This window comes from Camelus ferus, chromosome 20 (assembly GCF_009834535.1).
Source record: "Camelus ferus isolate YT-003-E chromosome 20, BCGSAC_Cfer_1.0, whole genome shotgun sequence".
NCBI classification, from domain to species: domain Eukaryota; kingdom Metazoa; phylum Chordata; class Mammalia; order Artiodactyla; family Camelidae; genus Camelus; species Camelus ferus.
The window spans coordinates 7,173,034-7,195,697 of NC_045715.1; the positions used below are offsets into that span (position 1 = coordinate 7,173,034).

The 22,664-nt window shown below is 41.7% G+C and overlaps 1 protein-coding gene across 3 annotated transcripts in view; it reads right to left on the reverse strand.

Moving 5' to 3' along the window:
• Window positions 1-5,037: 5,037 nt before the first annotated feature.
• The window catches only part of MAK (male germ cell associated kinase), a 42,675-nt gene continuing 25,048 nt past the window's right edge, over window positions 5,038-22,664 (reverse strand). Inside the window, exons 10-15 of one of the 3 annotated variants that reach the window (XM_032462487.1) lie at window positions 22,188-22,357; window positions 20,019-20,167; window positions 13,553-13,675; window positions 11,569-11,643; window positions 9,190-9,309; window positions 5,038-5,217 (exon numbers count right to left, since the gene is read on the reverse strand). In XM_032462487.1, the coding sequence (XP_032318378.1) occupies window positions 5,063-5,217; window positions 9,190-9,309; window positions 11,569-11,643; window positions 13,553-13,675; window positions 20,019-20,167; window positions 22,188-22,357 (792 nt within the window). In that variant the 3' untranslated portion in view covers window positions 5,038-5,062. The remainder of the gene's footprint in view (window positions 5,218-9,189; window positions 9,310-11,568; window positions 11,644-13,552; window positions 13,676-20,018; window positions 20,168-22,187; window positions 22,358-22,664) is intronic. The other 2 variants (XM_006181088.2, XM_032462486.1) reach the window with 2 other exon arrangements.

Sequence of the window (22,664 nt, forward strand, 5' to 3'; positions counted from 1 at the left end):
TCTTTAATCTCTGTAACATCCTGTTCTTTATCTTAATAGCACTCATCATAATTTGCACGTGCATAGTTTTTTGTGTATTTAATGTCTGACTTCAGAGTAAATGTTTTTTGAGATCCAAGAAAATGACCTTTTTGTTAAACTATCATATATACTACACTTAGTATGTAGTAGGCACATAGTAAATATTTGACAACTAGATAGATTGATCAGATCTTTTCTTAAAAATAGACTTTAGCATGACTGGGACATTATGCTGTACACCAGAAATTGGCACAATGTATGTAACTGATTATACATCTATTTAAAAAATAGACTATTTTTTAGAACAATTTTGAGAAGATAATACAGTTTCCGCATATCTTACCTCCAGTTTCCCCTATTAGTCACATCTTACATTAAGCATGATACGTTTATTACAACTGATGAACCATTATTGATACATTATCATTAATTAAAGACCATACTTTATTCAGATTTTCATATTTTTAACTAATATCCTTTTTCCTATTCCAGGATCCTATCTGGGACACCATATTACTTTTAGTTGTCATGTCTCCTTAGGCCCCTCTTGGCCAAGACTGTTTGTTAGACTTTCCTTGTGTTTGGTGACTGGGTTTTGAGGAGTACTGATCAGGTGTTTTGTAGAATGTACTTTCATTGGAATTTGTCTCGGTTAGACTGGAATTACGGGTTTTTAGGAGGAAGACCACAGAAATGAAGTGTCATTTTCATCACATCATGTTAAGGTTACATATATGAACGTGATAAATTACTGTTGACGTTGACTTAATCATCTGGCTGAGGTGGTGGTCCTCAGGTTTCTCCATTGTGAAGCTACTCCCTTTTCCCCCTTTCCATACTGTACTCTTCGCAAGAAAGTCACTATGCGTATTTCACACTTAAGGAATGGGGAGTTGTGCTCTACCTCCTTGAGGGCAGAGTATCTACATAAATTATTTGGAATTCTGCTGCATGGAAGATGTCTCTTCTCCCCTGTGTGTCTATCCATCCATCCATCCACTCAGTGTAGACTCATGTATATTTACTTTCTGGTTTGGGTTATAATTTAAACTTTGCCATAAGTTTTTTTGCTCAAATTGTTGAAGTTTTGACCATTGGGAGTTCTTTTAGTTGGCCCATGGTTACCTTTGACATAGGCAATCAGTGCAGGCTTTTTTTTTTTTCTTTTCCTTGCTTGTTTTTTGTTTTTCTAGCACTTCCACACTTTCTGGCACTTTGAGATGCTCCAGGCTTATCTTGTGTATTTCATCCCCAGTACTGGAATCAGCCACTTCTCCAAGGAGCTCTGGTTTCTTTTACTGGACAGTGATGTTAGAAACCAAGAGCAGGTGCTGGGTAATGCTTGTTGCTGCTGGGACATTATTTTATACTTTTATTTTAATTCTTTTCTGCTTTTTAAAGTTGTTATTCCTTTTTCTAGTTTCTTAAGCTAAATGCTCAAATTCAGTCTATCTTCAGTGTTCCTTGTTTGTTTCATAAATGGAACAAGTGTATAATTTTTTCTCTGAGATTTGTTTTGACTGAGTTTCACAAATTTTAATACAGAGGTCATTTCTAACTTTTTTCCCTTTTGACTTAAATGTTTATAGCAATGTTCTTAAATTTTCAAGTGGATAAATTTTGGAGGCATGCTTTTTTTATTCTACTTTTATTACACTGTGGAAAGAAGTAGCGGTTTACACATTTCTACATTTGAGAAATTGAGATTTTCTTTGTGTGCTAATATAAGGTCAGGTTTTTGGTGCATGTTACGTGTATTATATTTTGCCTTATTGGTCAAAATTCAATATGGTGTATGTGTTGGATAAACTTTGTTCACTCTGTGACTGGTACACTTATTCAAATAAGTGTGTCTAGATCTGTTTTCTAAGAAAAACCTCCCACTCTGTGTTTATATCAATTTCTTCTTGTACTTATGATAAATCTTTACTTCATAAATGTATATTGTTTTAATATTTGATTTTGAGTATTTTCAAATCTAGAGAAAAGTTCCCCCCAGATATATATGAACATAGATGTAAAAATCCTCAACGAAATATTAGCAAATCAAATCCAATATACAAAGAATTACATAACACGATCAAGTGAAATTTAGGTATACAAAGCTGGTTGAGTATTCGAAAATCAGTGTAATCCATCACATCAGCAGGCTTTAGAACAGAAATCATGTGCTCAGTGCTCATTATCAAAAGGTGCAGAAAAAGCATTTGACAGGCTCTTAACACCCATTCATGATGAAAACTCAGCAAAATAGGAAGGTCCTTTCCTTGATAAGGAACCTACTAAAGAACCTACAGCTCACATCTTACTTAATGGAGAGGAATTAGATGTTTTCCTGCCTAGATCAGGAACAAGACAAGGATGGTCACTCCTACCACTTCTGTTCAACACTGTACTGGTTTTACTAGCTAGTTCAGTAAGGCAAAAAAAGGAAGTAAAAGATACACTCCTTGGGAAGGAAGAAATAAAACTTTTTGTTTGCAGATGGCATGTTTGTCTATGTAGAAAATTTCAAAGAATCAACAGAGAATCTCCTGGATTTAATAAGCAATTATAACAGGAATTAGGCTACAACTCTAAAATAGAAAAGTCACTTGTTTTCTTATATACAAACTGAGCAGTTCAGATTTGACATTAAAAACTACAGTAGCACTAAAATGCACAGTTAGGTATAAATCCAGCAAGTATGTATAAGATCTGTATGAGGAAAACGACAAAACACTGATGAAAGAAATCGAAGAAGATGTAAGTAGAGAGATAGTCCTTGTACATAGGTAGGAAGACTCAGAATTGCCAAGACGTCAGTTCTTCCCAACTTGATGTGTTATTCATCGCTTGATCGCTGCAATCCTAATTAAACTCCCAGTTATCTTGTGGATATTGACTGATTCGAGAGTTTATATGGAGCAGTAAAACACTGAAAACAGCCAACACAAATTTGAAGGAGAGAAACAAATTTGGAGGGCTGACATTACGTGACTTCTGTAAAGCTGTAGTAATCAAGACAGTGTGGTACTGGTGAGAGCCAAAATATCCTTCCGTTGGTGAATGGATAAACTTTTGTACATATAGACAGTGGAATATTATTCAGTGATAAACAGAAATGAGATATCAAGCCAAGAAAAGACAGGTGGGAACATTAAACATGTATTACCAAGTGAAGGAAGCCAATCTGAAAAGGCTACATACTATGTAACTCCAACAATAGGACATTGTGGAAAAAGAAAAACTGTGGAGATAATAAAGGTCAGTGGTTGCTAGAAGTTTGCAGGGAGGGAGGGATGAATGGATAGAGCACAAGAGGTTTTTAGGCCAGTGAAACTATTTTGTATGGGACTATTGATGGACATGTGTAATTATACAAGTCAAAGCCCACTGAATCTACAATACAAAGCATGAACCCTAAAGTAACTATGGACTTCAGTTAATAATGATGTAATATTAGTTTATCAGTTATAACAAATGTACCACACTAATGCAGGATATTTGTAATAGGGGAAATTGAGGAGGGGGAGATGAGGGAGTATATGGAAACTGTACTTTCCAGTCAGATTTTCCATCAACCTAAAACTGCTTAAAAAAAATTTGATTAACAACAAATAGGTCTCAGTATAACTATAAAGTTTAAAAATGTAAAAGAAGACACACTAGTTAACCATATTAATTTTATATATCTATTCAGAGTTTAAAAGTTTCCCAACAACACAAAAGAATGTTTTAACTTTGAGACATTAATTAAAACTGTACAAATATCTATGTATATATAACCATTACCACTAACATAAATTATCCTTGTAGATTTTAGCATTTTTCAGCAAGGTGAGCTGAATCTTCTGTACAAAAATACCATATTATTATTATTTTATAATGTGCTTTTGTATATCCACAAGGTGATACCAATTACATTAGCATTTGTTACAGAGTCGTAAAATACATAAAATATCAGCAGTCGATAACATTATACTTTAAAAATAATGTCCAGTTCATAAAGTGACAGGCTTAAGTAGAGAAGTCCTAAGTTCAAAATGTCTACTTTAAATTCCAATTTAGAAATAAAACTAAAAATGCGTACTAAGAAATCACTGCTATCGCAACTGAATGCACTTGCTTTTCAGAGCAGATGTGAAGGTCAGAGCCGAGTCAGTGACCTGCAGCAGCAAGTTTGCTTTGGGGAACGAGCTGGCATATCTCACCTTTGGTAGGAACACGGAAACAATGCATTTCGAAAGTCTGATGAACACACTTCTCACTTCCAAGGACTTTTTTGATGTGAAGATGACAGAACATTGACTTGGTTCACTGGGAATCATCAAGCCGTTGGGTTTGATAGTCACCATGAATTCAAAGCGGTTGTTGGTCACAGTCAAACAACAGACTCTTTCTCCACCAAAATTAGGTGTTGTAATTTTGAAATCTTTATGTTAAAGAAATAGTTATTTCTAAGAAAGACATCCGGCGCAAGATTGGAATTACCATTGCTTCCACAGTTTCATAGTAGAAAAATAAATGATAAATTACCCTCTTTCTGCCATTGCCCACATGGTAGAGTAGAGCCTTGGCCAAATCAGAACCTTTACCAACAGTCCACAGACGTCTACCTAATTGCTATGAAATACCAAAACAAAACAAACCTCTGAGGCCAAACAATGAAATACTAGTTTAGGCAAATATATGACGAATGAAAACTGAAACACTACAAACACTTAAATTTCTGGAGGCTTTTTTTTTTTAAGTTTCTTATACTTAGTGTCTACTAATTTGTAGATCAGATAACTTGATACTTTGGCAAATAGTTTATTCAATACTTTGTAAAGTCCTACCCATATATCAGCACTGTGTGGGTGATGAGGCTAAGAAAATGCATTTCATTTCTAGGAAAGAAATAAAATAGGAGAAGCTTTTTGCTCTTCAGAGTACCCACTATCATATATTTCTTCCAGAACACAGTAGAAATAGACATCTGTAGTCATTTCCCAGGGTCAGGGTCAGGGGACGTGCACAGACCACGTGGAGCAGTGTTGTGGGCCTTCAAACCAGACTCCTACCGGTGGCCTCCGTACTTGGCCACCCAGTCTGTCCTCCCATGCACAGAGGGGACTGGCTGGGCGCGGTTCACAATATTTAGAGTCTTGGCTGTAGGGTTGTAAGTGGGTCCTGAGAACTGCCCCCGACCAGTTTTTGTGTTCCAGGAATATTCTGAAAGAAAGCAGAATCAGAAAAGAAGATTTTATTCATCTGATTATTAAATTCAGAATCAATTCATCTTCTCATTTGATGGGGGAAATTTTGAATTTTATCTTTGAAAGATTAATTCAGTGGTCACTAAGGTTTTTTTTTAATATAAATATTGAAACCAAAAATTCTCCTGTAGTATTATATTGATGCCAGTTAGAATTCTGAGCTGCTCAAGAGCCATCATTTCTGGTTTATAGCTCTGACACTGCTACTTTTATTTGGGTTCACTGAAGTGCCCATCGTATTTAGATAGGCAGTACCTTCTTGGTCTAAGTTCAGTGGGCAATGCCCACAGTGTTAGTGACTATTTAAAATTACACTGTGGTTGCAACTAAATAATATTTGAACACAGTATCACTACAGGAAGTGTATTCAGAATTGTGAATCCTGTGAAGCTTTGGCTGCATGGAGCTACACAGATGGGGTCCCATAATAGGTTTCTTTTAATGTGGGCTTTTTTTTTTTAAGTTTCCTTTTTTTTTTTAATAGCTTTATGTTTTATTTATTATTTTATTTTGGTGGGGGGAGGTAACTAGGTTTATTTATTTTTAGAGAAGCTACTAGGGGTTGAACCTAGGACCTCATGCATGCTAAGCACGCACTCTACCACTTGAGCTATACCCTCCCCCCTAATGTGGTTTTTAAGAGTCAAGAAACTTCATGTTTTACTGGGGAAATGCTGGTTGATAACAGAATCCCTTTAGAAGGTGAGCCCTACTTAGGATCCCAAACCTTTCGTCACAAGGTTCATTTTATTCATAGATTGATTTGGCTGATCGAAGTTTTGTGAAAATTTGAATTTGGGAAACATTTGTTCCCTGAACAATTTATAAACTAAAATTGCTCAAACGACAAAGCCATAAATCATTTTACAGAGAACTTCAATATTCTCAGTTCCTCCATCCCTGCCTCACTTCAGACTGGGAGCTAGGTGTCACAGGTATTCTGTCTGATGTTCCATCTTTCCATTTGGGACTTAAATACCTTTTCACACTGTGTGTTAGGTGACATTCTTGGATTAAACTCTGTAAGAGTCAATTTTGAAGTGAGTCTCTGATGGTTCTAACACTAGCTATACCATGTTTACTGGCATAGCTTCCCCAGTTTATTCCTACACTTTTACTGTAGAATTGGGAGTACGGGAGGAATGTAGGGAGCCTGTGCTGACAACCTCAGCTTCCAGGGAACAAAGCAGTGAGGAACCGCCTGGTGACAGTTCCCCCCAACTGCTGTGTGGTTTGGTTGGGACAGCGAGGCCAGGAATTTTCCCTTGGTTTGACAGGTCATTTCATTCCACTCTTACCAGCTTTAAAGCTCTCAAAGCCAGTAAAAGGTTCCCTATTAAAGACAGGGACCATGTGTCTAGGAGGGCCAGTTAAGTGCACTGTTCAGTTACAACCCACTGGAATACAAACCAGCATCAGTCTGAAATGAACGTGCTTACACCTGAGACCTGCAGGTCAAAATGGTACCCTGGGCGGAGGAGCCCTCATGGGAGGGGAAGGCGTGGGGAAGGAGGGACAAGGAGGCCGTAGGCTCCGGTGATTCAGAGGAGAAAGGGAACAACTCCTTCAGCTAGCAGTGGGTGGGAATGGGTGAGGGGCTTGGGGAGTACCATCCAGAGCAGCTTTTTTCCAGGTCATGACATCGCCTCAGTCGAGTCCTAAATGCATTGGGAGGAAACTGTCCAGGCCAATATTTGTAAAACCTTCTTTGAAAAGGGAATCATTTTGCTAGTAAGGCAGTAGCGCTGACATTTAGGATTCCTTTCTGAGAAATTACAGAGTTTTAGGACTCCAGCAACCTTAGTGAAGACCTTAGTAGGTGACAACGGAGCCCAGGTCTCGTGTCCAGGCAAGAAGTGCTGTGTGCCTCAGCTGGGCCCGTGCCTCCCAGCTCCCTAGAGCGGAGCAGTCAGCCCTCTGATGCTTGCTGTGCATTTATTATACAAACTGCTTCTGTCCTATCAAGGGCATTTAATTTCTTGTAGAAAATGTTTGCTAAAGGAAAAGGCATTTGCCTCTAGTTGAGAATGTCATCAATGCCATTACTGTGTAACTTTTAGCAAGATAGAAAACGTCTGTGAAATGGAGATCATGACAGTCCCGTCTGTCAGAGAGCCATGGGAGGGTCCAGTGAGTTAGTGCAGGCAGAGCACTTAGACCAGGGCCTCACGCTTCTAGAGGGTGGCTGTGTCTGAAAGAAGTCTCTCCTCTAAGTCCCTGTTACTGTCAAAGCAGGGGACAATGAGGGATGAGGAAGTTCGGGATGAGAGATTACATGGGGAGGAAGAAATTTGATTTGATTTTTCTTCTCCAAACTTGAGGATGAGGAAGAAGAGCGGAGAGGGAGGCTGAGAGGAGGGGAAATAGTTGAGTAAATACGGTAATGACCTGGTTTTTTTTTTTTCTTGTGGGAAACTGTCACACCAGTGGGAGGACTGGAAGACACACCTCTCACAGAACAGTGTTTTCCTAAGGATTTGCATTGACCACTTGAGAATGTTTAATATTTACTTCTTTTTTTTTAACCTTTCCTCCTATCACGATCTGTGGGAAATCTGATAAGCAGAGTAAATGAAGAGATGAAAAGTTATGAGAAAGCATTTTACTTAAAACAAAAAATGAAAACAGGAATATGCATGCAAACCTGACAGAATAATTAATATATAAAGGCCTCCAATATCTTATAAAAATGCAGTGAAAAAAGACCCACTTCCACTTTCTAGAGCAGGTGCTCTGATGACAAAGTACTCTGAGACGTTAAGACTTTCTGCCTTTATATTAAAAAGGGCTGCTAAGCCATGGCTGCTCACTCATGATAAGGCTGCCTTAAAATATGTGAGGCTTTGTAAAAATTACTGCTGCATGTAAAATGTTTGTTTATGTATTTTGTTTCAGCAGAGAGATAATGAAGCATTTCTTTTCACAGATAAGGTAACAGACTACTGCTTAAGCAGTTCTGTTGTAAGAAATAAAAAATTATACAAGTCCAGTGCTTTTTACAGTTTTAGCTCCAAGAGTGCGAACTTTAAAGATCGACGGCTCTAATCGGGAGTTCTAATACCAGATCCTGGTCAGGATAGGCTGTGAGAAAACTTCGAGTCAACTTTTAAACTAAACTAAACTAACTAGGTATCTTACCAAACTTAATGTTTATTGTAGGTGCTTTAATAAGGATATCTGTTTTAGATTAAATAGGGAACGTTCATAGTCACATCGGGTCAGCTCAAGTACAGAATCCTCACCTTAGCTTCAAGAGCGTCCCCCTACTACGTGGCCGTTGTTCGCCACGCCACTGCAGAGCAGGTGACCTCGTTAATCATAACGTTGGAGGGTGGGGAGTAAAACTTCACCACCTAATATATTGCAAAGCAAAAGCCAGTAGAAGTTCTGCCACAGTTTAGTTCTAAACTCTGAGATGGAACTGCAGAAGACCTGCCTGCTAACTGACACGGAACAGTGTCTCAGCATTTATTAAGCTTTTGCTCTGTGCCAGGTACTGGGCGGGAAGCCCTGAACTGTGCATCTTCTTACAGCTCACTGCGTAGCACAGCACACTCTTTGGAATCAGACGACCTGAGCTTCTGTCCCAGCGCCACTGTTTAAGAGCTGTGTGGTCTTAGGTCAGTTAACTTAATGTCAGTTTCCTCATCTGTAGATGATCGACCTCATCAGCTCATTGGGACAATTCAGTGGCACAATCCGTGTGTCTGACAGACAGCGGCCACTTAATTAGAGGTAGCTCTTCTTAAGAGACTCTCAGACCATGTCTTTGGAAGAAAAACAGGACATTTTGCCAAAAACCAATAAAGCTGTAGTTAGTAGGTAAGGCTAATTTAAAAGTCTTCACTCAGGAAAAGTGACCATATAAACTTTAACAAGTTTCTTTCTGATCAGAATTCTCAAAAATTGTATCTGAAGTTGTCCTTACCTGAAGCTGTTGCACCGAGAGGTGCTAAGTGTATCCTCTGGCCAGCTGAGCCCACTTCTTTTTTGAGAAAGGAAGGAATATATCCTGACTGATTGTAAGTAGCGTAACTTCCAAGATTTCCTAGTGACGTATCATAAAGTTTCACAGTCAGAAGGTTAACTTTGATTACAACCCCTACTGATTCTAAATTCTATTCTTTGAGCATCTATTACATTTCACGCACAGCGCTGAGGTTTTACAGATAATCCTATTCAGTCCATATAACAACCCTCTTAGACACATGTTACTATCCACGCCTGACTCGGCTCGGTTCTCACAGTTAGGAAGTGACCGTGCTAGAATGTGAACCAAGGCTGGACGTACCAGGGCTTTTATGACTCCAGTTCTTAACATGAGAGTGTATTTCCTGCCAGAAGCCCACATCCCTGCGATGCTCTCTGAGCGCTTCTCCCATCTCGTAAAGTCACTCTGATGAGCGCGCCTGTCCTCACAGGGTTGTTGTAAGGACTGAATGAGATGAATGCAAAGCACTTCACATGGGATATGCTGTTCAACAGAGTCAGCTGTCATCATCCTGGTCGCTATTAGTGAATGGCCACTCGGGGGGCAGTACAGGGATGGGTAGCAGGGGGACAGTAAAGGCAGGAGACCAGTCAGGAGGTCACTGCTATAGTTCAGATGAGAGTAAGAGACTCAGGCAGTCATGGCTGGATGGAGGAGGGAACTGCACAGTGGAGGGGGACAGGGGGAAGGGCAGGAGAGAGAGGAATAGAAACCCCTAAGTCTGTAGGTGACCGAGAACAGCAATACAGGAGGAGAATCAGGTTTGGGGTAAAGACATAGAGCGCATGGCAGCTTCAGGTCCCAGGCCTGGAGATTTGGAATGAGCAGGGGATGGTGGTTAAAGGCGCATGGGCTTGGAGGAGTGCACTCAGAGGGACTGTAGGATGTGCAAAGGCCTGGAAGAGAACAGAAGCCCAGGGGACACATCATTAAGGGAAAGGAAAGAAAAGGGCAGGGAAGCTGTCTCAGTGGCCCGAGGCAAGCTGAGGACAGACCACAGTGAGTTGAGGAGTAAAGGGAAAATAAGAGGAAACAAGAACCCGACTTCTCGTTCAAGGAGCCTGGCTACACTGAAGGGAGACAGGCTTGTCGGGGAGACGGTGGAACAGGGCTCTGACCGCCTTGGCAGCTTCAAAGAGCTGTTTGCTTGGCAGCGACGACTGAAGCTTATTTTTACAAGGTGTTACCTGATTGCAAGGCCAGACTCTGTCCTGTGCCCCTGAGCTCTGTCAGGGCCTATGCGTAGGAGGTCTCAGTAAGTGTTGGCTCTTGAACCAGCAAAGGTCAACAGCACGAGTATTAATCAGACCCCGAAGGATTTCACACAGTGTCCGTGTGATCAGTCTGTACAGATTTAACACTACTGAATTCTGCATACGCACAGCTGCCTAACTTGTCCTTCCTTTTCACCTCGAGGACTTGTTCTGAGTTGCGAATCTGCCCTTTGACTTTTGAAAGGGAAGTTCAAGGCAGTGATTCTGTTTGTAGCAGCTTCAGAACATCTCGCTCTCTTCCCATCATATCAAGGCAAACCCTTATTAAATGCTTCCTGTGTGAAAGAAATCCTAGGTATGGTTATGTAATAATGCCTGGTAAATATTATTTCCTCTGTTTTATAGGTGAGGAAAGTGACTTAGGGGGCCTGAGTAACTTGTCTAAAATCACAAGACTTGTGAGTGACAGAAAGGGGAGAGGTCTGGCTCTAAAAGCCACACACTGAACAGTTGCAGGAAGCGTCTTCCTACTGGAGGAAGAAGCTGCTTAGAAAAAGATGCAGAGAAAATTAAGTCGTCTTCTTAAATTATTTTGGCTTATCATTTGCGATACTTCATGAGCTGCAAGTTTTCAGGTTGGAGCCAACAGTTAGCACCACTTAAACCACTCACAGTGAAACTCTAGGAAATCCACCATCTCTATTAACCGGGTTAACTTTTTCTTTTAAATGATAGTTCATGCTTAGAAATGAGTCTCAGAACTTAAAAAAATTTTTCCAGGAATACTGATTATAAAATTAGAAAATACTCTTTTAATTATTTTCAGTAGATTTGCTTGATGTCTGTAAACTGTCATAATTAAGAAGAAGAGCACATTGAGAGCGCCTCAAGAGCAAACGACTCTTAGAATTCCAGACACTGAAGAAGGAGGTTCTTGAGGATGTGGATGCTTCTTTCTCTCCTAGTCCTGATCTGACCCCTAAAAGCAGGTGACCTTGGCCTTCACAGTGGCCTTTTATGATGAGATTTGGGGTAAGAGAAGAAAATTGGATAAGAGGTTCAGAGAACAAGCTGCTACCCATCTACAGTGCCCAGAAATTACCTTGTGGGTCCTCTAAGTTTTCAGGAAAAGTTTCATTGCATGATAGTTTTTCAATTGGCTTAATTATGCTTTCCTCTAGAGAGAAGGCATATGGAAAGAAAGAATGAATAGTAAGGAGAAGGTTTTAGAAAAAGCTGAGGAAAAAATGGATTAGATGATTAATGAAAAGATCCAGAAAGAAATCTTAAAATGAGAAAATGCTCTGTGTTGTCACTGCTTTCATTTGATGCCAGTCGTACAATTCCTTGAGACTCAAAGTTGGGGCTGATTTGTACTTAACCAGTTGGTTCAGTGAATATTATTTTTAAATAACTAAGAACAAATAAGCAAATCGCAGTGCTGCAGCGTTTGACATCTCAGCACTATTAAGTGGATAAGCTGAGTCTTCAAAGCATGTAGAAAACTTATAAAATGTCACACTGGAATATCTCACTAGACTCAACTGCTACACAGGGATCCTTGAACTTTTTTGATCCAGTACCACCTACATTAAAAAAAAATACTCTGCCTCTTCACACACTTTCAGCTGAGATCTAAAATGTTTCATAAGTTTTACAGTTCCAAAGAATGTGACTTCTAGCATATTGTAACTACAGACATTTAAAAATAAAACTATTACATCTCTCTTTTAAATGTAACCAGTGGAATCTAATGCCATCGTGATTTTACGCTCACCAGTATCGGCTTAAGAAATACACAAACGTTCCTTTTTAACAGGTGGAAATTTTACATTAATCCCTTTTCTCTCTAAAATTTTATCTTCTCTCATATGTCAACTCCCAAATTTTATCCAAATACAACTTTAGACTGAAAAGCCTTTAACCAGTCAAAAAATGTGTATAAACTGAAACCTTTTAAAAACTTCTTATAACCATAAGTATATTAAAATACTTTTTTTCTGAATTAAGTTAGTTACAAGTACAATGATTCACTGTATATAATCAAAAAAGATGAATATTATAAAGTTTGATTATTAAAAATGAAAAGTCAGTTTTTTAGAAAATTCATCTGTTAAGGAGAAAAGTGGGACTTTTTCCAAGTAGTTCACATATCCACAAATAAATATTACTTATTGCTAAAATCAGACAGGATTCAGCTTCATTTCTTTTTTTGGAGCAGGAAGCAGTGAGAAATCTTGTTAAATGTAAATGTATAGTTTGGAATGAAAGGTGTTTTGTTACAGCCTTGTCACTATAGTCTTTGAATTCTATTCAGAGTTACAGACCAAAAATCATATAGTGAGTTCATAGAAAATGATTTTTAATTATCTGTCAGCTATAACTCAGGCTCGCTCTCTCTCTTTTTTTTTTTTTTTTTTTTTTTTTTTGAGTAAAGGTAGATTTATTTAGAGAGATAAATACTGCGTAGAGTGTAGGCTGTTTCAAAAGGCCACAAGGTGTGGGGTTGGGTGCTCAGGTTAACGTAAAAGTAGGTACACACTCCACAGACAGTGCAGGCCGTTTCTGAAGAGGAGGGAGCGAGACAGGTGGCCACGAGGCATGGTGTTGCTGGTTTTTATGGGCTCGGTAGCTTCATATTCTATAGGCTCTCTTTCAATTGTTTGAAAGTTAAGAACTGGAAACCACTTGACTTAAAATGGATTTGTTTCCTAGTCATCAGAGTTATGCATTTTCTTGACACTAACACCAGTATGTCAAACTGTCCCTTTGATTGGCACCTCAAGTTACTTTTACACTTTGGGGAAAAAGGAAACACAGTGAGCAGTGAAAGTCTTTTCTTTTGCAAAGTAGGACGGTAGAGACACCTGGCTCAGGCAGGTCCCTTTTAGGAAAGAATCCACATGGAAGCTGAGATCTGGCAAATGATTTCCTTAAAACTATCTGCACTAAGTACCAGTTGGAAAACCTCTTGTACCCTGCAAGGGTATCTCAGTTGGAAGAAGGCAGCCGCAGTATATTTAGAAGTAAAAATCTGCAGAAGGAGAGCGGTGTGAATTTACACTTTAAAGGTGGTCTTGCTTTACCTGCGTTAGTCCTTTTGAAAGCAAGTTCTCCCCCAGTGGGTCCCAGTGACTTAGGAAATAACTGGTTATTCCATGTGTATGGGTTTCCACTCGCTACCAAGGATACGTTCTTGGGATTTATACCTTAGAAGGACAAAACAGTCATTCCAAAGGTTAGAGTGTGATCATAAACTTGAAGGGAAAATACACATTCAAACAAAGACTAGAAATAACTTGGGAGAGGACCATGGAAATAAATTTAGATTACAGTGTAGCAGATAACTTGCTTTTTGATGAACCCTAGCATGATCCTAAGTCCTGAGCACAATAACCTGGAATCCACACGGTTGTATTTTACAAATAGAAGATTATTTTCTGTAATACAAGTAATAGTAAACATTGGACACTTCTTGCTAAATGTCTTGTAAAAATTGAGGTGGCACAAAAATTTCCTTCAAAAAGATAATCACCCCATCAGTCACTTATTTTGAGTGTGTGCTCTGGGCCAGACCCTTGAACACTTAGTGTAGCTGGGAACAGACACATGACCAAGAACCCAGGGGAACTGGAGGAGTTTGGAAGTAGACGTGTAAAGACCCATCTATGAATCTTATTGCATATCAGAGATAGTAAAATCTAAACAGATCAATTATTTATGATTTTCTGAAGTCTGAGATGCAGAGTCAGTCTTGGACTTTGGTGCCAGTGGTCAAAGGGTGTTGTTTTAAACTTTTTTTTTAATGGAGATGCCGGGGATGGAACCCAGGACCTTGTGCATGCTAAGCATGTGCTCTACCATTGAGCTGTCCCTACCTTGCCACCTATTTTAAGAGATGTGAAACTTCCTTAACTTGCTTTCTTAGTTTTTCTTAAATTGAAGTATAGTCAGTTACACTGTGTCAGTTTCTGGCGTACAGCATACACCAGTCCCAGTCATGCATATATTAACTTGCTTTGTTGTCACTGATCATTAAATTGGATTCAGTTTAGGAAGTGCCAGGGTCATCACACCGTCTAAGCCTCTGGGTCACACGTGCAGGGTTCTCCTTAGTGTAGGACACATCCTCACTGAGGACTGTCATTCATGTCGAAAGCCAGCAACTGTTTCCAGGTGGTGTGCACTTTGGCTTTTGAGCTCCTTCACAAGATTTTACATTTATGAGATATATAATAATATCCCTGTTTTAAAGCCAGAAACAAGGCTGGTTGTTCTGAACCAAGCCTCAAGGTTACCTTTCGTAAGTTCTCTAACTTATGAAACACTCCATCAGGTAAATAATTTCCCTATATTATAGGATCTAGCTCCTTATGGACTTTGGTTTCTAATAAAACACTTACAAATAGAATTATTTTAGGCAATTACCTGACAACAAAGAAGATGCACTAGGTAGCAGTTACTCATGTTAAAAACACCTTCAAACAAAAAAAAAGATCTTTACTCAAAAAGAAGGTGCAGGGTAGGGGGAAAAACTACAAATCTTTTTAGGTGAACACTTTTTATAAATATACCTCAACAAAGAATGGGCCCTGAATACTTCAATTATTCTGTTAATACAGTTAGCCTTGTGATATCCCTATTTTTTTTAAAGTATATACATACTACAGTATTGAAGATAATTGCTTTAATTCCTTGTCTTTTTTAAGATTTCAGTTTTCTTGGAAATAGACAAGATCTAGAATTTTAAAACATGTACTGGTTTACAAGCTTTTATAGAGCACCTTCTATAACCAAATACTGTTAATTAAAGAGAAGCAGAAATTAATACACTATCATCCCTCCCCTCAGAAGATTGAAAAGTCAGTTAGCAAGTATTTACTGAGCACCTACCACGTGCCAGGCAGTGTGTGTGGCACCAGAGAAAAAGTGGTGAACCAAACAGACCAGTTTCTACCCTTGTGGCTCTTACAGAGACTACTCTAGTGAGAAGGGAGACATTAACAGTTATAGATAATTAGGTAAGTAATTAGCAGTGTGCAAATTATTTAGAAGAATCTGATGCTGAGGGGGGCAAAACCCAGAAGCAGCTAAGCCAGCCAGCCTTTTAAAAAGGTAATTTTAAACTAATATGTGAATCACAGTTAGGACCCGGTATAGGAGGTGGGGAGGTGGGTTCCTGGGTTCCTGGGAGAGGCGACCCAGGTAGGGTGGGCATGGGACCTGAGAAGGGAGGAGCTCAGAATGTTCATCAGGGATGAGCAAAAACTGAGCGTGGCTCAAAGTGAGGCAGGAGAGGGGAGCGGGCGTCAGATCACGGAGCATTCATGTCTTGCTAAGAAGTTTAAAATGCAGGTGGAGAGGCAAATACAGAAATGACATGGGTGTGGGATACACCAGGTGGGAGGAAGGTCACTAAGAAGGGGACTCAAGAAGGGTCCCCAAAGCGGGTTCCAAAAGTGCCGGGAGGGAGGGGGAGTGAGATCAGAGGGCACCCCTGAGATCGTTAGCACTTCCACTGTATACTCTATTTATAGCAACTACCTTGTGATAATTAAGTACCTAAGGCTTACAGGGTGAGCTGAGAGATGACCGTGGTCCCACTGTAAGTAACAGAAAACAATCTCAAAGTCGCGCTCCAGTACACAGCCGGTCAGTAGCAGGTCAGTAACTATGACTCTTGCGTCTCTCCCTGAAGGCCAGTGTCACAGATCTGCCAATCCTTGTAGTATAGTGTCATGCTGCCCTGAAATTATATGGCACATTTCTAGAGCTCCCATGATCCTAAAAGTTGATGTTTAATAAGACCTTAATACTTGGCTTTATGGTTAAAAAAAAAAAAAGGCCCCCAAAGAGAATATTCTTTTTTCGTTCCTGAAGATACTCAATTAATAACTATGGACTGTAAATAAATGTTAGTGATCACTTCTTGTTGGCGTTTCTGTCTTCTGCAGTTTCTGACTCGCGACAGGTGCTCGGTAAATGTTTGTCCAAGTGACTGAACTGAGCTCAGTTCTAGTTTCAAATCTCACCCAGCTCTAGAGGAGCCAACTCAGGGCAAAGCCTGCCCAAATAGGGCACAGGAAGGCTCGGGTTTAGATTCCAAGCATTTCTAATTTTGAGCTATTTCTTGGGTCTCCGTTGCAGCCATGATTCTTATCCAAAGTCACTAGCAGAATCTGTTAGATCTTTTCTGGTTAAAAAGGAAATGATCAGACAGGTCTCAGATACCCTGAAACATGTTCCTGAAAACTACATCAGGAAGCAGAGCTGTGAAAACAGGGTGCTTTGGATCCGTTTATCCTCCATCAGAAATGTACAGTAGCCTGTTCCACCACCAGAGGGCTCCCTTATGTAAGACAACGCTGATTTTATTTCAGTCAATGAGATGTCAATTTTTTTTTTTTAAACAAGAAGAGTCCCCCGTGAATCTTTGTTCTGGAAACTTTCTAATACCCCTGCTTTTGCAGTCAGATCAGCACTCCCTCATGGTTTCTGCACTAAAACTTACAAATCTACTGGTATCTCTCCTCTCCTTCCTGATCAGTTCCTGCCTCTTTCTGCCATCATTCCCACGCAGGACCTGAACACCTGCCCTGGAGGCTGCACTGCTGAAGCCCCCACCCCAGAACACCACTGCAGTACGGCCCCATTTCTCAGCTCCTTTTCCCTGCAAAACGCCTCCAGAGACTTGTCGCATTTTCAGTCGCTGCTTTCTCACCTCTCATCACTTTCCAAGCCACTCCAAGCTGTGTCTCCCTCACCCTTCCAGACTGGAACACTCATCCAGCCATCAGAGATGTCTCCATTGTCAGGTTTGATCAGACATTTCTATCCCTTCTTACCCAACTGCTCAGCAGCGAACAGCTTTTTTGGGTAAGACTCTCCCTTCTCGGCCTCCGGAAACTACCCCTCCTGGTTCCCCCGGGTCCCCAGCCTGTCGAGCTGCTTCCTTTCCCCTCCTGCTGCCACCGAGGGGAGTCACATTGTTCTCGCCCACAATCTCTCCAAAGGTGATCCTATTCAGTCCATGAATTTCAACACAGTGGGGCACTAGGGCCTCCCAGATCTGTTTCCTTGGGCCCAGGTCCATCCTCAGCATTCCTGGCTCTTCCCTTCAGTGGCCTGCTAGGCCTTTCCACACTGGAATGGAAATGGACCAGCCACCAAACAGGAATGACTGCATCTTCCCAACCCAGCCCAGGTCTTCCTGAGTCTTCCCCACCTCCTGACACAGTACTGCAAGCCAGACTCACCCGTTCCTTCTTTTCCACCAACAATCCATCAGCAGGTCCATTCCCAAAATGATATTAATCAAGGGCCCATCTCCCTCTAAATCAGTTTCTTTTCTCCTATCAGCCTCCTTTGTCCTAGTCTTGCCTTCATGGAATCCATTCTTTATTTACACAAAGAGATTTTTTTAACACATGAGTCATGTGTCACCTCAAGTTCTCCCCAAGGCTTCCACTGGACCCAGAATAAACCCAAGTTCCTTCCCCTGCCCCCAAAGTGCTGTATCATCTGAGTGCTGCCAGCTTTTCCCCACCTCACCCCGCTCTCCCCCAAACCCATTCAACTCCGAATGGGCAGCCTTCCGTTCTGTTTCTCAGTGAGCCAATGTCTTTCCCACCTCTTCCTGAAACACCTTTCCCCAGCTCTTCACATAACCGTCTCCTCATCTTTCCCACGTTAGCTCCAATGTCAGGGGTTCCAATGTCAGGGGTTCCCGCCCCACCCCTACCCCCAACAGTCATACTCCAGTTCATGTCCCTGTTTTCACAGTAGCCTCTTGTTCTCTCTCCACTGGAACATGAGCTCCTGGAGGGCAGGGGCCTTGTCTGTCTTGTTCAATGCTGTATCTCCAATGCCTGGGACAGTAAGTACCTGGCACATACTAGGTACTTAATATATATTACTGAGTGGGTAGATGAAACGAATGAATGAATCAACAGAAGCAACAGATGAATGCTCATGCTACCCACGGGTCCTAGAATGCTTCCCCTTCTGCAGGGAGACCTGCTGCTCATTCCTTAAGGACCAGCTGACTCGCCTCCTCTATAAAGGGTTAAAACAAAACATTTAATCCACTTAGATCTCCAAATCCTCTGGGTTACTGTTCTAGCACTGCCAGTCTCCTCGGCTTCTCTTAGACACATCAGTACCTTCCTCCTCAAAATCAGCAGAGACGTGCAGTCCGAGAGCCTTGATTTCCCCATAAGTTTATTTCAACTTATTGAACACTTGTGGCTAAACCTCTCCATCCGCTTGGCCTTCTGTTTTCTATCCTGTCCATTTCTAAACCCTTTCCTCAATTTCCTTTTTTCCTCTCCTCAGTTACTGACTACAGGAGTGGATCACTGTTGGCTCCCTGGAGCTGAAATCTGCATGGCTGTCTAAAAGGTGTATAGAAAAGTACATTATGCATCAGTCTCTTTGCTGACAATCCAGTCCCAACCTTTTCTCTCTTCTTGCCCACGCCTCCTTCCCAAACACGCTTCTGGGAAATGAAGACTACGCTTCCTTCAGGAGACTTCCTCATCTTCCTCAGACGAGCCAAGTGGCCCGCTTACTCCATTCAGGGAGCTGTAGACAACCACCCCCACGGACAGGAGAAGGTCACCGCTTCCTCTTGTTGGACTAAAGCTGCATCTGGTTAGATACATGGTGGCTTAAAAATTGATCCCCCTTTAGATTAATTTGAACTAAAAAGTTTTCTTTTTAAAGTGGGTTTTGAGGAGAAAGGGCTGCTTGCAGGCACATCATATACCACCCCCCCATCTGTCTAGATCTTTCTCCTAAGCTCCAGAGTCAAATATCCAGTTGCCTACTAGATAAATCAGCTCAGATGTTCACCAGGAATCCCACCCTCAGCTCATGATTCTCTGCTTCCATGTCCTTGTCCTCTCCTAACCTCTTTCTCAGTTTAAGTCACCACCACCCACCCAGCTGTCAAGGCAAAAGGCCAGAAGCTGACGCTAATTCCTTCTGTTTTTTATTGTCTCCTATGCTGATCTATTAGCGAGTCCTATCGGTTCCACCACCAACATACATCTAGATTTTGTCCACTTCTTTCTGCTTTTACCCCTCGGGAACAAGTCGTCACCCTCTCTATCCAGACATGGGCAGTGGCCTCGTGACCAGTCTCCTTGCCCCTTTTGAGCTCCTAGCCTGCTCTACCTAGCAGCCAGAATGATCTTTTCAAAACACAAATCAGATCATTTAGGAAACTATAAAATTCTACATCTTATAAAAACTTGTAAAATGGGGGTGCAGAATTGTTTTAATAAAATTTAGCATTTACTGAAGGTGTAGCTTTGGTGGGGGAGGGTGGTATTTTTGGAATCACACTCATCATCTTGATATGTGGCTGCCAGGCATTTATTGAGCAGACATGACAGAGGAGAGGGTCTAGAAAAGTCCCTGGTGACAGGCTAAGCCAGCAAAGAGCACTGTGATCATATTTCACTGATGCCCTTTATTCAGAGATTCAGACACTGAGCATGACCTGTTTATAGCCTAGTTCCCAGTAAACATTTCATTTTCTCTACTGACCTGGAAGGTATCTGGATTGTTTCAAATAGTACTGTTTAGCTGTCGAAGCAGTTGACAATTCAGAATCAGATTTTAGGGAAGTAACAGCAGGAAAGCTCTTGTTTTCCCCTGTTGAGTGGTTGGAGCCTACGGGTACTGACTCCGGAAGCCTTGAAAGTCAACAGAAAGTAGCATCACTGAGTGAAGAGCAAGAAGATGACGGCGACTCTGCGCCCAGCCGCCCAGCCACCCACCCCCTGCACAGCTTTCCAAACCAGCCAGTCGTCTTCATCAGAGTCCTTCTGATGACTTCTGCTCCACTAGACACTGGGCAGGGCGCAGAATCATTCCTAATCCTGGACGGTACGTGGCAGGAAGCTGTACACCTAAGCGGCAGATTGCCTGTGCATAGTATGTTTCCATCTTCCCTGCAACTGCTACCACTGTGGATTTACGGCGTGGGAAGATGGCTGGTTAAAAGGGGAGGGAATCACAGCTACCTCCACCTGTCTGCCACAGCAGTGTGTCACCAGGGAGGTTGTTGGGGACACAGTTTGGGCTGGGCTGAGAGAAAGGAAGTGAGGAAAGACATGCTAGGTAAGTTTCCAGACAAAATTTCCAATTCGCCTAATGTGACATACAAAGAAAAGACATGTGTTGTGATGTGCCTGTTCCCAGTATGCAGGGCCGACTTGGGCCTGGCTGGGCACCTACCTGGCTGGTGCCCAGCCAGGTGGCTGCCCCTCAGTGCCTGCCTCCCGCAGCCCTGTGTCTGTGTGGAAAAGAGGACTTCCAGTGTCCGGTTTGCTCTGTCTGCTTCCTGAGGCCATCTGACCGGGCAGCAGCCCTCGCTGCCTGGAGGACGGGGCTGTGATGGTTTTGCTGCCTGTGCTGTGCGCTGCCCTTCACTGCGACCTTCCCCTCCATGTCCAACTGGGTCTCTTCCTGGGCGGAAGCCTGGTGACACTGTTGGTCTTGCCACCTGTCTGACTCCATGCCTCCGTGGTTACCTCCGGGAAATCCCTACTGAGACAGCCGAGCCCCTGGGAGACGGACACTGATGTGGCTGGCCCTTCGAACCACTGGCCACCGCTTTCGGGTGGCTCTCGACACAGGAAGACCCATTCATTAGGAACAGCCCCCCCCCCTTCTGGCTTGTTTCCCTTTCCCTCGGGCTGTAGTTACACCTGCTTCCCAACACAGGCTAAAACACCTATTTCTAAATGTGAGGTTTTCCCCTGAAGAGAAATACATTTAGGACATGGAACCCCAGAAGGCCAGTGGAGTTGAGGTCCGGTCTTCTGATTGCTTGCTGGGTTAGCACCTCAACGGCTGTTACATCCTCAGGCCGTATAGGACTTAAAGTGGCTGAGAGGTGAGACTTCCCGGCGTAAAGTGTGAGGTGGGTTAAGCAGGTTTATTCTGTGTGTTCTTGGGCTTGTGTATTTTAGGGAAGAGTACCTGTGGAGCTTGAGGACCTGGAAGCTGACTAAGCATGAATCACCCCATAGAGTCTTCATGTTCCTTCAGAGGGATGCGTACTGAGAAGTGAGGACTTCCCACTGTGCAGTGCCAAGCAGCTATGAGATACCCTCCCCTGACTCCTGCCACATCTTTTCTCCCTATTCCTCTTTTATTCCAAAGAGGCAGGGTGGGGAGGAAGATATTTTTCCAAAATAGTCACCAGAATTGAACCCATCTTACCTCAAAGTTGAATAATTCACTCATGATAATTCAACTTAAAAGGGACTGCTAGAGAGACTAAGCTTCCAGGAAAAGTTCAGAAAATGGGCAAAAAAGTTGCAAACAGCAAGCAAATAAATAATGAAATCTGAACACCACCCCCAGAGGAAACCATTACCTTGGTAAACTGTGCTTCGCTTTTTGCAGAAAGGCATGTGGATTTCGAGTGGTTATAATGGTGATCATAATTCAACAGGACACACTGAAAATTTAACTAGGACCCCTCCCTCCACACACACTCAGCCACGGATACTGAGAATCATTACTGTGAGAAGTCAAGAGTCTTACTTTTTCAGAGGTAAGCACAGAAATTTGGGTTTTGTGGAAGAAAACAACATTAAAGCTACTTACTATCTTTTAAATTCTACATTCATTTATACTTAATGAGTAACATAAAGTTGATGCATGATAAAAATACATATTTTCCCAAGAAACATGAAATCTTACCGAAATGGAGAATTTTTCCTCTTTTCTTTGACAATACCCATGCTTGGCTTCTTAGAATGGGAGGCTCCGAAATCACAGTCCTCAAACTCTTCCCAGCTGTCTCCGGACTTGAACACAGTCTGACCCCAACGCCGCCTAGCACTTTTATGGGCCAGGCTGCCATTTGGCTTCTGTGTTGGGAAACCAGTCATCATCTTCAATCAGGTGCTGAATGCCTTTTGTGTGTAAGCTATTTATTATATTTGATACTAAGAGTCCCCATTCTCAAGGAGCTTTCTATAGAATCAAGGCAATGACATACATACTTATTTAAAAGTATGAATAAAAATAGGTAGCACATGCTAAAAATATGATAGGAATTTAGAGAGGAGAGAACTCGTGAACTTGGGGTGGGGAGACTTGAATACTTAGGCTCAGAATTGACTCTTCACTGATGTGTAATTTGGAAAACTGCCATGTGTGCTGTGTGTGTCTCTT